This window comes from Scyliorhinus canicula, chromosome 12 (genome assembly GCF_902713615.1).
Source record: "Scyliorhinus canicula chromosome 12, sScyCan1.1, whole genome shotgun sequence".
NCBI lineage: Eukaryota > Metazoa > Chordata > Chondrichthyes > Carcharhiniformes > Scyliorhinidae > Scyliorhinus > Scyliorhinus canicula.
The window spans coordinates 105,017,228-105,033,658 of record NC_052157.1 but is presented as its reverse complement, the minus strand read 5'-3'; the positions used below and the strand labels follow the sequence as shown (position 1 = coordinate 105,033,658).

General features: G+C 45.4%; 1 protein-coding gene across 2 annotated transcripts in view; it reads right to left on the bottom strand.

Moving 5' to 3' along the window:
• The window catches only part of eif4h (eukaryotic translation initiation factor 4h), a 117,795-nt gene that overhangs the window by 67,905 nt on the left and 33,459 nt on the right, over positions 1-16,431 (bottom strand). Inside the window, exon 2 of one of the 2 annotated variants that reach the window (XM_038813655.1) lies at positions 4,160-4,335. In XM_038813655.1, the coding sequence (XP_038669583.1) occupies positions 4,160-4,335 (176 nt within the window). Of the gene's footprint in view, positions 1-4,159; positions 4,339-16,431 lie in introns of both variants that reach the window. The other variant, XM_038813654.1, reaches the window with a different exon arrangement.

The following is a 16,431-nucleotide window of genomic DNA, read 5'->3' as shown; positions in this document are numbered from 1 at the left end:
GCACTTTGGTGATAGTGATCACAATTCGGTTATGTTTACGTTAGCGATGGATTGGATTGGATTGGATTTGTTTATTGTCACGTGTACCGAGGTACAGTGAAAAGTATTTTTCTGCAAGCAGCTCAACAGATCATTCAGTACAGATGGGCAGGGATAGGTATATACCGCAAGGCAAGAATTATAGCTGGGGGAAAGGCAATTATGATGCTGTTCGGCAAGATTTAGGATGTATAGGATGGGGAAGGAAAGTGCAGGGGATGGGTACAATCGAAATGTGGAGCTTTTTCAAGGAACAGCTACTGCGTGTCCTTGATAAGTATGTACCTGTCAGGCAGGGAGGAAGTTGTCGAGCAAGGGAACCGTGGTTTACTAAGGAAGTTGAAGCACTTGTCAAGAGGAGGAAGAAGGCTTATGTTAGGATGAGACATGAAGGCTCAGTTAGGGCACTTGAGAGTTACAAGTTAGCCAGGAAGGACCTAAAGGGAGAGTTAAGAAGAGCCAGGAGAGGACACGAAAAGTCGTTGGCGGATAGGATCAAGGAAAACCCTAAGGCCTTCTATAGGTATATCAGGAACAAAAGAATGACTAGAGTAAGATTAGGGCCAATCAAGGATAGTAGTGGAAAGTTGTGTGTGGAATCAGAGGAGATAGGGGAAGCGTTAAATGGATATTTTTCGTCAGTGTTTACACTGGAGAAAGACAATGTTGTCGAGGAGAATACTCAGGTACAGTCGACCAGGCTAGATGGGATTGAGGTTCACAAGGAGGAGGTGTTAGCAATTTTGGAAAGTGTAAAAATAGATAAGTCCCCTGGGCCAGATGGGATTTATCCTAGGATTCTCTGGGAAGCCAGGGAGGAGATTGCAGAGCCTTTGTCCTTGATCTTTATGTCGTCTTTGTCGACAGGAATAGTGCCGGAAGACTGGAGGATAGCAAATGTTGTCCCCTTGTTCAAGAAGGGGAGTAGAGACAACCCTGGTAATTATAGACCTGTGAGCCTTACTTCGGTTGTGGGTAAAATGTTGGAAAAGGTTATAAGAGATAGGGTTTATAATCATCTTGAAAAGAACAAGTTGATTAGCGATACTCAACACAGTTTTGTGAAGGGTAGGTCATGCCTCACAAACCTTATTGAGTTTTTTGAGAAGGTGACCAAACAGGTGGATGAGGGTAAAGCGGTTGATGTGGTGTATATGGATTTCAGTAAGGTGTTTGATAAGGTTCCCCACGGTAGGCTATTACAGAAAATACGGAAGTATGGGATTGAAGGTGATTTAGCAGTTTGGATCAGTAATTGGCTAGCTGAAAAAAGACAGAGGGTGGTGGTTGATGGCAAATGTTCATCCTGGAGTTCAGTTACTAGTGGTGTACCGCAAGGATCTGTTTTGGGGCCACTGCTGTTTGTCATTTTTATAAATGACCTGGAAGAGGGTGTAGAAGGATGGGTTAGTAAATTTGCAGATGACACGAAGGTCGGTGGAGTTGTGGATAGTGCTGAAGGATGTTATAGGTTATAGAGGGACATTGATAAGCTGCAGAGCTGGGCTGAGAGGTGGCAGATGGAGTTTAATGCAGAAAAGTGTGAGGTGGTTCACTTTGGAAGGAGTAACAGGAATGCAGAGTACTGGGCTAATGGCAAGATTCTTGGTAGTGTGGATGAACAGAGAGATCTCGGCATCCAGGTACATAAATCCCTGAAAGTTGCCACCCAGGTTAATAGGGCTGTTAAGAAGGCATATGGTGTGCTAGCCTTTATCAGTAGGGGGATTGGGTTTCGGAGCCACGAGGTCATGCTGCAGCTTTACAAAACTCTGGTGTGGCCGCACCTGGAGTACTGCGTGCAGTTCTGGTCACCACATTATAGGAAGGATGTGGAAGCTTTGGAAAGGGTTCAGAGGAGATTTACTAGAATGTTGCCTGGTATGGAGGGAAGGTCTTACGAGGAAAGGCTCAGGGACTTGAGGTTGTTTTCGTTAGAGAGGAGAAGGCTGAGAGGTGACTTAATAGAGACATATAAGATCGTCAGGGGGTTAGATAGGGTGGACAGTGAGAGTCTTTTTCCTCGGATTGTGATGACCAACACGAGGGGACATAGCTTTAAATTGAGGGGTAGTAGATATAGGACAGATGTCAGAGGCAGTTTCTTTACTCAGAGAGTAGTAGGGGTGTGGAACGCCCTGCCTGCAACAGTAGTAGACTCGCCAAATTTAAGGGCATTTAAGTGGTCACTGGATAGATATATGAATGAAAATGGAATAGTGTAGGTCAGATAGGCTTCAGATGGTTTTACGGGTCGGCGCAACATCGAGGGCCGAAGGGCCCGTACTGCGCTGTAATGTTCTATGTTCTATTCACTTCAGGTATCTAGGGATGCAGGTGGCTCAGGATTGGGCCTGGCTCATTAATTTAATTTACAAGCCTGGTGGGCAGGGTCAAGATTTGTTGAGGTGGGATAGCGGGTGCAGGCGGTAAAGATTAATGTTTTGCCGTGGTTTTTGTTTTAATTCCAGGTCTGGTCTTCTTACCAAAAGCGGAGGGGCGGCATGGTGGTGCAGTGGTTAGCACTGCTGCCTCATGGCACTGAGGACCCAGGTTCTATCCAGGCCCTGGGTCACTGTCTGGGTGTAGTTTGCACATTCTCCCCGTGCCTGGGTGGGTCTCACCCCCACAACCCAAAGATGTGCAGGGTAGGTGGATTGCCCATGCTAAATTGCCCCTTAATTGGAAAAAAAATTGAACACTCTAAATTTATATTTTAAAAAATTAAACATTTTTACCGAAAGCTTTTTTTGTGTGGGTGGTTGATTTTGCCCCCGGGAAATATTAGGGTAGTCCAGTGATGGTGGCCATGCTGAATATATGGAGGCAATTTCAGCAACATTTTAAGTTAGGGATGGGGGTCGGGTTTCTGGAGGAGGATATGGCGCCTTTGGAGGGAGTTAAAGCCAAGTGGGAGGAGGATCTGGAGCTGGTGCTGGAGGAGGGGTTGTGGTGTGAGGTGTTGTGGAGAGTGAATGCCTCGACTTTCGTGTGCAAGACTGGGGTTAATACAGTTAAAGGAGGTGTACGGGGGGACCTGACGATGTCAAGGATAAGCCGGTTGTTTGAGGGGAAGGAGGGCACTTGCGAGCGGTGGAAAAAGTCCGGCCAACCATGTACAAATGTTCTGGTCCTGCCCAAAGTTGGAGAAATTTTGGAGGTCTTTTTTCAGCACCATGTCGCCGATCTTGCACTTGGATCTGGAGCCGAGTCCCCTGGGGCCATATTTGAGGTGTTGGATCTGCTGGAGCTATAGGTGGGGCGGATGTTTTAGCCTTGGCCTTGTTGATTTTTTGCAGGTGGATCCTGGTGGGTTGGAGGTCAGCTTCTCCGCTCTGTGCCTCAGTGTGGCTAGAGGACCAGATGGTGTTCCTGTATTTTGAAAAGGTGAAGTTTACCTTGAGGAAGCGATTTGACGGGGTTTCATAAGAGATGGGGTTCACGATTTATTATTCACTTTAAAGAGTTGGTTCCTGTCAACTGCTCAGGGAGGGGTGTTGGGATGGGTGGGGTTGTTCTTTGTGTCATTTGGGGGTTGGTGGGCAGAGTGGGGGGTTCTTTTGTTTTTTTTCATGGGGTTGTTTTGTTTCATGTACAAAATTTTAAAAACTGAATTAAAATATTTTTTTAAAAAAATAATTTTTATCGCAACCAAAGAGGTGACAGAAAATGAATTGCCCCAGACATTTGTGGAAAAGAGGTTCAAGAAGGCTTGCAAAATTTGACTGGAATTACAACCTCTGTTACAATAATGGAAACATGAATTTCAAATCAAATAAGTAGTCTTACATTAATATATCAGCGTAACTGGGGCAACGAAGACTCAATTGTAATTTACTTTACTTTTTATACTTTTAATTTTACAACCAAGGACTCCAGCAACATTGAAGATGTAAAAAAATGTTTTCAATTAAAAAATTTGAAACCAAGGTTTTTTAAAATTAATAGGAAAACTAAGAAATGGTTGGGTTGTAATATCCATAGAAATGTATTGAAAATCACTTGTGCAGTTTATAGGATAGGAAACAAACAGTTTTGAAAACTGTAAGAATGTTTAAATAATCGGAAGAAGAGGACAGCTAAATCACAAATAGAGTCCAAAACTTGTTTTGGTCTATACCTTTGAACTTGTCTGTTTCTTTGTCTCTGACTAGTCGAACACTCCTTACGTTCAGCTCTTTAAAGATGGCATCAATGTCTCCCTGCACAGTATTAAAAGGTAAATTTCCTACGTAAGCTGTGAATGGGGGCTCTGTCGGTAATTCCTTTTGTTTTCGAGGACCACTAACACGAGATCTTCTGAAACAGTAGAAAACAAAGTCAACCTTCAAGCTGTCCCAAGTGACATTTATGCCAAACTCCATTAATCTCTAACAGTCGCATCCCATTTAACAATTACTTTATAAGATTTGCTGGACAGCTTTGTTTTAACAAATTGTGCTAAAAGTAAGAAACTAATGTAACCTATCTTCCAACTCCACTTAGGCCTTGTTCCCTCCCTTTCCAAATCACTGTTCACGATTTAAACAAACGTTTATGGTAAATTATTTATGTGGCACCTGGTTACTATCTGTTGTTCCTGGTACATGTATCCAATGCCAGTACTATATCTGTATATAATGGTTTGGGCAGTAATGAAAATTAATGGGTAGAATTTTCAGGATGGCGAGTGATCAATGCTCGCCATCCCGAGAGTTCGTCACAAGAGTGGGTTGGGAGGGGCAAATGCGGCATTGGGGCTTAGGCCAAGGAGGGAAGGGCCCTGGAGCTCCAATGTCCCAGTGGGAGGGCACTTAACTCTGAGGGATCTTCAGAGTGAGGGTGCCCCCGTCCTTCCCTACCCTTTAAACGCCACTTTCCACTCTACCTGCCAGCCTAAAAATTCAGACTGGGCAGGATAAGGCCTTTAAATGGGCATTAAGTGGACACTTAAGGACCCTAATAGGTGAATGGGCAGGTTTCCCACCCAAGGCGTTGTCCGCATGAAATTGCTTCTGTGTTTGGGTGGGCAGTTTCCCTGCAGAATCCCGTCCATTCAATTTCACGCTCCCTGCCTGCCTCAGAACCTGACTTGGGGCAGTGTAAAATTCTGCACAATGTTTTAACAGCATGTGCTTGTGAATACTGTAATCAATATCTTCAACCAGTCAGCTTAGTAACATTGGATGGCTACTGAGACTCTTGACAGCCTAAACGCACAAATTTCCATCTTTCAAATTGCAACTTACAATTAATTATGAGAGCTCTCAAGTGTATCATGTTATTGGAATACCAAGACAGGGATGTGGAGCAAATAGTATCAGTAATGTTGGCAATGTGCATTTATTGGAATGAAAATGAGCATAATAATGATTATTCATCTGTAGACTTAGATTTAAAATTCAAATCTCGCCTCAGTGGTCAATAATCTTATGCACAATGGTATTGACACGGTCAATCCTGATCCACTTGGTTATGAAATCATTGCACAAAAATGTGCAGGATTTGTCACAAATTGGCAATATTATTCATCAGGGTAAGAAGTGTAGGAAATAGAAATACTGCAGTAGGAAATGCTCTTCTGAAAATGCAGGTCAAAGCACATTGTTACACCAAGAATGGGTTTTGCTCTGGATTGGACTGCCACCAATCTGGATGTCAAAGTTCAGAGATGTACTATTCCTCAAGCTTATGTCACCTTATGTCAATCAGCTTAAAATTAGCCAAAAGTGAAAAACTGACATGTTGCAGAATATTTTGATATATCAAAATTTCCAGGTATTCAATTGTTTGTCGATTTCCATTCGTTTTCATTTTTGATCTTAGACCGCTTTATTAACATAGCCCAGTAATCAAATAATATTGTATTGACATCATTAATAATTGTATTATAAGAGGAAAGGTTTGTATTTGTATACAACTGTCAATATCATTGAAAGTCTAAAATACTTTTTGAAGTGTAGTCACTGTTGTAATGCAGAAAACGCAGCACCTAATGAGCACGCATACAAACTCCTGCAAACAGTAAGGTGATAATGACCAGTTAACCTGTTTTTGTGATGTTGATTGAAGGACAACTATTGACCAGGACACTGGGGATAACTCCCCTGTTCTTCTTTGAAATAATGCCATGGGATCGTGTACATCCACCCTTGCAGGCAGATGGGGCCTTAATTTAATGTCTCGTCCTAAAGACAGCACTTCTGACAGAATGATGCTCCTCAGTGCTGCACTGGAGTTTCCGCCTTGATTTTCTGTGCTCAAACCCTGGAGTGGGACTTGAACCCAGAATCTGGGGATTCTGAGACAAGTGTACTATCAACTGGGTCACAGCTGATACATATATAATCAATATATACAATATTATCTTCCAACACATGCATGTGTATTGTTAAGGTCCCGGGCCAGCACCCAACATTTGTTAGGATACTGGACAACAACCCCAAACACTTTATTACATTTTTAAAACTGAGAGAGAAGGAGTCTTCACTCTAGGAGTGATTCCACTGACCCATAGGCATATTTTATATTGAAACAAACTATATTCTTAGCACAGGATTAAACAAATTAACATCACAGAAAACAGATTTTGAATTCACAGCTAAACAATTCTTAAACTAAAAGGAAACAGTTTTTACTACTAACTTATACCTTCTCTATCCCCAAGTAAGCAAAGTTCATTACAGGTCAAAAAACACTTATTGGGTTACATGCTGTACACTTGAATAGAGATTGGGAAGACTGCATGAAGAGAGAGAGAGCGAGAGAGAGAGAGAGAGAGAGGGGAGAGACCCTTTCAGGATCAACCTGCAGCTCCTTCTCTTTCTGTCAGACTACTGCATAACTTGACAGCATTTGGCAAAAGCTGCTGCTCAGGTTAAAACTCTAGCAGACTCCTAAGCCTGCAGACAGAACTGGCTTCTCCCATTAATTACATAATTTTTATCCCACTCGGATCCCTTGACTTGCTTATCTAAGTCTAAACACATGCCTCAAATGATCTACTCTCCAGCAATTGTAACTAAATTCCATTGGGCCTTTCTTTGTAAATGAATAGATGGTTGGACCGTTTACAACACCTTAATTGTACCTTATGCAACCACAGACTTTTCTTAGATTCTTTAATAACATTACTTCAACAGATATGTATATATATATATATATATATATATATAGATCTGAACTCAGGCTTTTAATAACATTACTGCAACAGATATAAAATATACACCAATTTCTTACATTCATCATAGAATAAACTGATGAATTGAACAGAATACAGAAATCACCTTTCATGATGTTCTGTTTGATTAATATGCAATATTACTTACTTAAACAAGTATTACTTAGACTCACTTAAACAAAAAGATACTTCATAAACTCAGATATTTGGAGATATTTTTCCAATACCTTTTACTCATATCAGAGATTAGGTAACAGTTTCTCCAAAGAAGTCACACTCTAAAAGTTTTGAGTTTGCGTAGACTTGGTCTAATAATTAATCCCAACAACAAGTTCCTCGCTGAATTTACATAGGAAGTGTCCTGACAATCCTGAAGGTGAAAAGTACATTTAAAAACCTACATGTCCTTCCTACAAGCTAAAACTGTTAATTAAATGTATTTATCTTTGGATGACTTACAGAAAGTTTTCTAAAATACACTAATTGTTTATTAATTGTACTTGTACTTGTAACAGTACTAATTGTTTATTTACGTTAAAAATGAATTTGCAGACATCCTTCTGCACCTCCCATTTTGGTGCTAGGTACAGTATGAATTTTATCTACATGGAGAATGGTGCTAACAATTAAGCTGAGGAACTGACTTGTATATGTTGCTGCAGTTTTGATTTAGATTAGATTTATTGTCACGTGTACCGAGTAATGTGAGAAGTATAGTTCTGCATACAGTCCAGGCAGATCACCCCATACATGAAAATATAGAACATACGATAAATATGTGATGTAAAGTCATAAACATAGACATCGGGTGAAGCATACAGAATACAGTGCTACACCTGTGGAGAAGATGCATAGAAAGAGTAGTTCAGTCCATAAGAGGGCCATTCAGGAGTCGGGTAACAGCTATGGAGAAGCTGTTTTTTGAATCTATTGGTGCATGTTCTCAAATTTTTGTATCTTCTGCCCGATGGAAGAGAGAATAACCTGGATGGCAGGGGTCTTTGATTATGCTGCCCGCTTTCCCAAGGCAGCAGGAGGTGTAGACAGTCACTCGATGGGAGGTGTGCTCGCATGATGGACTGGGCTGTGTTCACGCTTCTTTGCAGTTTCTTATGGTGTTGGGCCGAGTAGTTGCCATACCAGGCTGTGATGCAGCCAGATTGGATGCTTCCTATGGTCCATCTGTAAAAATTGGTAAGAGTCATTGTGAATATGTTGAATTTCCTTAATTTCCTGCGGATGTATAGGTGCTGTTGTGCTTTCTTGGTCGTATCATTGACGTGGGCAGACCAGGACAGGTTGTTGGTGATGTTTACACCTAGGAATTTGGCATTCAAATTGTAGGCATGTGGCAACATAAACAATAACGTGATCTTCACACTGGTCAAAACAATAATAATAATAATCTTTATCAGTGTCACATTAACACTGCAATGAAGTTACTGTGAAAATCCCCTAGTCGCCACACAATGGTGCCGGTTCGGGGGCACTGAGGGAGAATTCAGCAGTAGGCAGGATGTGGGCTAGAAAATAAATCAGGAGATAGAAACGGCATGTAAAAAAGGCAATATTACAATAATCATGGGGGACTTCCATATTCAGGTGGACTGGGAAAATCAGGTTGGTAGTGGATCCCAAGAAAAGGAATTTGTGGAATGTCTAAGAGATGGATTTTTTGGCGCAGCTTGTGACAGACCCTACTAAGGAACAGGCAATTCTGGATTTGGTGATGTGTGATGAGGCAGACTTGATTGGGGAACTTAAGGTGAAGGAACCCTTAGGAAGCAGTGACCACAATATGAAAGAATTTACCCTGCAGTTTTAAAGGGAGAAAAGGTAATTACAAAGACATGAGGGAGGAGCTGGACAGAGTTGATTGGAAAAGGAGCCTAGCAGGGAAGACAGTGGAACAGCAATGGCAGGAGTTTTGGCGGGTTATTCGGGAGGCACAACATGCTAAGGGGAGCACAAGGCATCCATGGCTTACAAGGAAAGTCAAGGACAGCATAAAAGCTAAAGGAAAAGCATACAAAGTGGTGAGGATTAGTGGGAAGCCAGAGGATTGGGAAGCCTTTAAAAGCGAGCAGAGGACAACTAAAAAAGCAATAAGGGGAAAAGTGAGCAGAGGACAACTAAAAAAGCAATAAGGGGGGAGAAGATGAAGTATGAGTGCAAGCTCTCTAGTAATATAAAGGAAGATAGGAAGCGTTTTTTTCAATATATAAAAGGTAAGAGAGAGGCAAAAATAAACATTGGACCACTGGAAAATGTGGCTGGAGAAGGAATAATAGGAAACAAAGAAATGCAGACGAACTGAATAGTTACTTTGCATCAGTCTTCATAGTGGAAGACACCAGTGGGATGCCAGGGCTCCAGGAGAACCAGAAAGCAGAGGTAAGTGCAGTGACCATTACTAAGGAGAAGATTCTGGGGAAACTGAAAGATCTGAAGGTGGATAAATTACCTGTCCGGATGCACTACACCCCAGGGTTCTAAAAGAGATAGCTCAGGAGATTGTGGAGACATTGGTGATGATCTTTCAAGAATCACTGGAGGCAGGAAGGATCCCAGAGGACTGGAAAGTGGCTTATGTAACACCCCTGTTTAAGAAGGGAGGGAAGCAGAAGATGGGAAATTATAGGCCGGTTAGCCTGACTTCGGTCATTGGTAAGATTTTAGAGTCCATTATTAAAGATGAGATTGCGGAGTACTTGGAAGTGCATGAAATGAAAATTGCTTATTGTCACAAGTAGGTTTCAATTGAAGTTACTGTGAAAAGCCCCCAGTCGCCATATTCCGGCGCCTGTTCGGGGAGGCTGGTATGGAAATTGAACCCGTGCTGCTGGCCTGCCCTTGGTCTGCTTTAAAAGCCAGCTATTTAGCCCTGTGCTAAACCAGCCCCTGTGATAAAATAGGACTCAGTCAGCACGGCTTCGTCAAGGGGAGGTCATGTATGACAAATCTGTTAGTTTTTTTGAGGAAGTAACAAGGAAGTTAGACAAAGAACCAGTGAACGTGATTTATTTATATTTCCAGAAGGACTTTGACAAGGATAGGAGACTGTTAAATAAGTTAAGAGCCCATGGTGTTAAGGGTAAGATCCTGGCATGAATAGAGGATTGGCTGACTGGCAGAAGGCAGAGAGTGGGGTAAAGGGGTCTTTTTCAGGATGGCAGCCAGTGACTAGTGGTGTACCTCAGGGGTCTGTGCTGGGACCACAACTTTTCACAACATACATTAATGATCTGTAAGAAGGAACTGAAGGCACTGTTGCTAGTTTGCAGGTGATACAAAGATCTGTAGAGGGGCAGGTAGTATTGAGGAAGCAGGTGGGCTGCAGAAGGACTTGGACAGGCTAGGAGAGTGGGCAATGAAGTGACAGATGGAATACAACGTGGAAAAGTGTGAGGTTATGCACTTTGGAAGGAGAAATGGAGGCATAGACTATTTCCTAAATGGGAAGATGCTGAGGAAATCAGAAGCACAAAGGAACTTGGGAGTCCTTGTTCAAGATTTTCTCAAGGTTAACGTGCAGGTTCAGTCGGCAGTTAGAAAGGCAAATGCAATGTTAGCATTCATATCGAGAGAGCTAGAGTACAAGACTAGGGATGTATTTCTGAGGCTATATAAGGCTCTGCTCAGACCTCATTTGGAGTATTGTGAGCAGTTTTGTGCCCCGTATCCAAGGAAGGATGTGCTGGCCTTAGAAAGGGTCCAGAGGAGGTTCACAAGAATGGTCCCTGGAATGAAGATCTTGTCGTATGAGGAACTGTTGAGGACTCTGGGTCTGTACTCGTTGGAGTTTAGAAGGATGAGGGGAGATCTTATTGTAACTTGCAGGATACCGCGTGGCATGGATAGAGTGGATGTGGAGAGGATGTTTCCACTTGTAGGTAAAACTAGAAGCAGAGAACACAATCTCAGACTAAAGGGGCGATCCTTTAAAACCAAAATGAGGAGAAATTTCTTCAGCCAGCGGGTGGTTAATCTGTGGAACTCATTGCCACAGAAGGCTGTGGAGGCCAAATCACTGAGTGTCTTTTAGACAGAGATAGATAGTTTTTTGATCAATAAGGGGATCAGGGGTTATGGAGAGAAGACAGGAGAATGGGGATGAGAAAAATATCAGCCATGCTTGAATGGCAGAGCAAACTCGATGGGCCAAGTGGCCTAATTCTGCTCCGATGTTTATGGTCTAATCCCTGTAACCCCACCTAACCTGCACTTTGGACACTATGGGTCAATTTAGCATGGCCAATCCACCTAACCTACACATCTTTGGACTGTGGGAGGAAACCAGAGCACTAGGGGGAAACCCACGCAGCCACTTTGAGAACATGCAAACTCCACACGGACAGCCGGCCAAGGCTGGAAATCAACCCAGGTCCATGGCACTGTGAAGCAACAGTGCTAACCACTGTGCCTCATGCCGCCCCATACTTGCAACAAGTAAATAATACTTTCGATAGCTTTTGACTCATCAAGAAATTTGCAGTTGCTTGGAAATGAAAGTTTATTTTAAATTGCTGATTTAAACATCGTGTCTTTGAGGGATGTTTTTTAGCGTCAAAACTCAAACTCAAAACCTGTTCCGTTCTGTGGTTAACAAGGATTAATGACAGTTCAAACTTTTTAGTGATATTGATTTCATGGACAAAATGCAGCCCTCAGAAAATATGAGTTACAATTATGTTAAGTCAGTGTCTTTCAAACCTTTATTCCGGTGACCCACTGTAGCCAAATGGTTGGCCCTCACGACCCACACCATATTCACTTAATACTGCCCTCACTTTCATGCTTTTAAAAAAATTTATATAATTGATCCTTCTCACTTACGATGGTAAATTACATTCAGTTATGCATACTTAATGCCAGATGTTGAATGGCAACAAAATAATGCCACCTTGTACATTGCAAATTTCACTTACCAACAAACAATTTTACAATCCTGACACTGAAATCTCCGGTTTTATCCAATCGGATGTTTCCAACTCGAACCTGAGATTTAACTCTGGGCGCCAAAAGACTGCTTAATCAATCTGAGGATTTGACACCCGTATGCCATCCCACCTACCTAAACATATTTGCTGATCTGGTAGCGCTGTATCAACATAGATATGTGAATTCAGCTTTAAAGAAATACAATAAATCTTGGTTCCTCTTGTCTAGATATAAATTCAAAATAAATGTCCAAAGTCAGACAATACACACGTTTGCTGTGCATCATTCATCCACATTTTTCAGATGACATCTCGTTTGAAATTGAATCTACAGCAAAATATTTCAATGCACACGGGGAAAAACAATGAGTTGGACTGTGAGATAATGACGATACCCGTCTGAGGTGACCATCAATTCACGAGACACGTGCTTTAGGATGTGAACAGTGGTTTTAATCAACTTACAACAGAGCCAGCCTGTAACACGATGAACTCCAGATGAACTGGTGGCTGGCTCTTCGGCATCATCCTTTATACGTCAGTCTAGGGGGAGGAGCGTGGGTGGAGCCAAGGGTGGAGCCCAAGTACAAACTCCTGTACATTCGCAGTGCAACTCCCCCTAGTGGTAGGGCAACGCAACTGCTCGTATGTCGAGCTTACAGTGACATGGTATAATATACATTACAGTGTGAATTACATTCACCACATTCACCCCCTACAAAAAAATCAAGTCCGGCGGGGGTGGTGGTTCATAGGTTGAGTCTGTCCTGTGGTCGAGTCGTCCGCTGCGATCTGCGGAGCACCGGGGTTGCAGCCTCTTGTGGTGGCTGGATGAGTGTTGTGGGTTGGGGTACGATGGCGGACTCCGGGGGCGATTGCGTCCGAGCTCCGTACCCGTCTGGTTCGACTGGGGTCGCTGGGAGCTAGCCGGTGTGGGTGCGCAAAACAAATGTAGCGAGCTAGTAGGCGTAGGGGCGCGGGGGGGGGGGGGGGGGGGGGGTGGTTGAGTGGGATGTAGTGTGAGGTGTACCTCTGCAGTGGTAGTGGGGGTGCTGGATCTTGCGGGTGCTAGGTCCTGGAGGGATACAATGTCCTGACGGCCGTCAGGGAACTCTACGAAAGCATACTGGGGGTTCGAGTGGAGCAGGCGCACCTTCTCTACAAGGGGGTCAGTTTTGTGCGTCCTGACGTGCTTCCTGAGGAGTACGGGGCCTGGTGTCTTCAGCCATGCCGGGAGTGAGACCCCCGTGGTAGTGCCCCTGGAAAAGATAAAGAGCCGCTCGTGAGGGGTCTGGTTGGTCGCGGTACATAAGAGGGACCTAATAGCATGGAGTGCGTCTGGGAGGACTTCCTGCCAATGGGAGATTTGCAGATTCCTGGACTGGAGGGTCAGTACAACGGTCTTCCAGACCGTCGCATTCTCTCTCTCCACCTGCCCGTTCCCCCTGGGGTTATAGCTGGCAGTCCTACTCGAGGCGATGCCCTTGTCGAGCAGGTACTGATGCAGCTCGTCGCTCATAAACGACGAACCCCTGTCGCTGTGTACATAGCTGGGGAAACCAAACTGGGTGAAGATACTATGCAGGGCCCTAATGACTGTGTGGGAGGTCATATCGGGGCACGGGATAGCGAAGGGGAAGCGGGAGAACTCGTCTATTACGTTCAGGAAGTACACGTTCCTGTTAGTTGAGGGGAGTGACCCTTTGAAATCGATCGCGAAGCGTTCAAAGGGCCTAGAAGCCTTGACCAGGTGGGCCCTCTCTGGTCTATAGAAGTGCGGTTTGCACTAGGCACAGATCGGGCAATCCCTGGTGACAGCTTTTACCTCCTCAGTGGAGAAAGGTAGATTCTGGGCTTTAATGTAGTGGGCGAGCCGGGTGACCCCCGGGTGGCAGAGGTCATTCTGGATGGCTTTTAGGTGGTCGCTCTGTGCGCTGGCGCACGTCCCGCGGGACAGGGCATCTGGGGGCTCGTTGAGCTTCCCCGGTCGATACTTGATATCGTAACTATAGGTGGAGAGTTCGATCCTCCACCGCAGAATTTTATCGTTTTTAATTTTGCCCCTTTGCGAGTTGTCGAACATGAAGGCAACCGATCTTTGGTCGGTGATGAGGATGAACCTCCTACCTGCGAGGTAGTGCCTCCAGTGACGAATAGCCTCCACAATGGCTTGTGCTTCCTTTTCGACTGCTGAGTGTCGGAGTTCCGAAGCAGAGAGGGTTCGGGAGAAAAATGCGAATGATCTCCATGCCTGATTTAATGTGGCTGCATGAGCTACCTCTGAGGCGTCGCTCTCAATCTGAAGGGGGTGGATTCATCCACCGCCTGCATGGCCGCTTTGGCGATGTCCTCCTTGATGCAGTTGAAGGCCTGGTGCGTCTCAGCTGACAGGGGAAATAATGTGGCCTTAAAGAGTGGGCGGGCTTTGTCCGCATATTGAGGGACCCACTGGGCGTAATAGGAAAAAAATCCCAAGCACCGTTTGAGGGCCTTGGGACAATGAGGGAGAGGGAGTTCTAAGAGGGGGTGCATACGGTCCGGGTCGGGGCCCAGGACTCCGTATTCCACGACATAGCCGAGGATGGCTAGTCTGGTTGTGCGGAAAACGCATTTCTCCTTGTTATATGTTAGATTTAGTTTCTGAGCCGTCTGGAGAAAATGGTAGAGGTTGGCGTCGTGGTCCTGCTGGTCATAGCCGCGGATGGTAACGTTATACAAGTACGGGAACGTGGCCCGCAGCCATTCGGTCCATTGCTCGTTGGAACACCGAGACTCCGTTCGTGACGCCAAAGGGAACCCGGAGGAAATGGAAGAGGCGGTCATCGGCCTCGAACGCCGTGTAGTGGCGGTCCTCAGGGCGGATTGGGAGCTGGGTGGTATGCAGACTTCAGATCCACCATGGAAAAAATCCGATACTGGGCGATCTGGTTAACCATGTCTGCAATCCTGGGGAAGGGGTACGCATTGAGGAGCATAAACCTATTAATGGTCTGACTATATTCTACGACCATGCGGAATTTTTCCCCGGTCTTGACGACCACCACCTGAGCTCTCCAGAGGCTGTTGCTGGCCTCTATGATCCCCTCACTGAGGAGCCTTCGGACCTCCGATCGGATGAACACCCTATCCTGCAGGCTGTATCGCCTGTGCGTGTGGCTATGGGTTTACAGTCCGGGGTGAGGTTGGCAAAGAGAGGAGGGGGGGAGATTCGCAACGTGGCTAGGCTACAGATAGTGAGTGGGGGTAGGGGTCCACCGAAACTGATGAGACTCTTGAGATTACATTGAAAATCGAGTCTCAATAAGAGTGGGGCGCAGAGTTTGGGCAGGACGTCGAGTTGGAAGTTAGAATAGCTAGCGCCTTGGATTGTGAGAGTCGCGGCGGTGCGCCCTTGGATCTGAACAGAGTGGGAGCCCTAAGCGAGGGAGATAGTTTGCCGCGCAGGGAAAACGGGGAGCGAACAGCGTCATACCAGATCTGAGTGTACGAAGCTCTCAGTTCTCCCGGAGTCGAAAAGGCACGGCGTGCTGTACCCGTTGATTTGGACCGTCGCCATCGAGTTGTGGAGGTGCTTTGGGCGCGATTGGTCCAGTGTGACTACGCTGAGTTGCGGGTAGTCGGCGGCTCGATCAGCTGTGCTGGAGTGGCCCCGTGATGACTGCCCTCCGAGTTCGTAGTCGTTGAGGTGAGTTTCAGAGTTTGAAGGGGATGGATCCCAAGATGGCCGCCCCCATGAGTCGCACATGGCCGGCCACATGGAGGAGGATTGCCAAGATGGTCGTCCCCATGAGTCACACATGTCGGGTGGGGGCGGAGTCGGCATACAGGCTGCAGCATTTCGAGGCCTGCGGGCCCGTGAATTCGGGGAACGAGTGCTTTGAGCCGTGGGAGGATTAGAGGCTGGGGCTTTCTTCGCCAGACACACTCTGGCATAGTGTCCTTTTCGCCCGCAGCTGCTGCAGGTTGCATTGCGGGCCGGGCAGTGCTGCCGCGGGTGCTGGGGCTGGCCACAAAAGTGGCAGGCTGGGGCAGCATTGTGGCTGGGCGGCCGCGCGGCGCAGGTCTGAAGGATACGCTGGTCGGGGGCCCATGACGGGGTCGCGGGGTCCGAGGTGAGGCTGCAAAATGAGACCTCCATAGTCGTAGCAAGTTCAACAGTATCTTCATGATTTTGGGCTCCCTTTTCCAGCAGTTGCTGGCGCACGTAATTTGATCTCTGGCCTGCAACAAAGACATCGCGGACAGCAAGTTCTCTGTGCTCTGCAGCAGTTACAGCCTGATAGTTACAGTCCC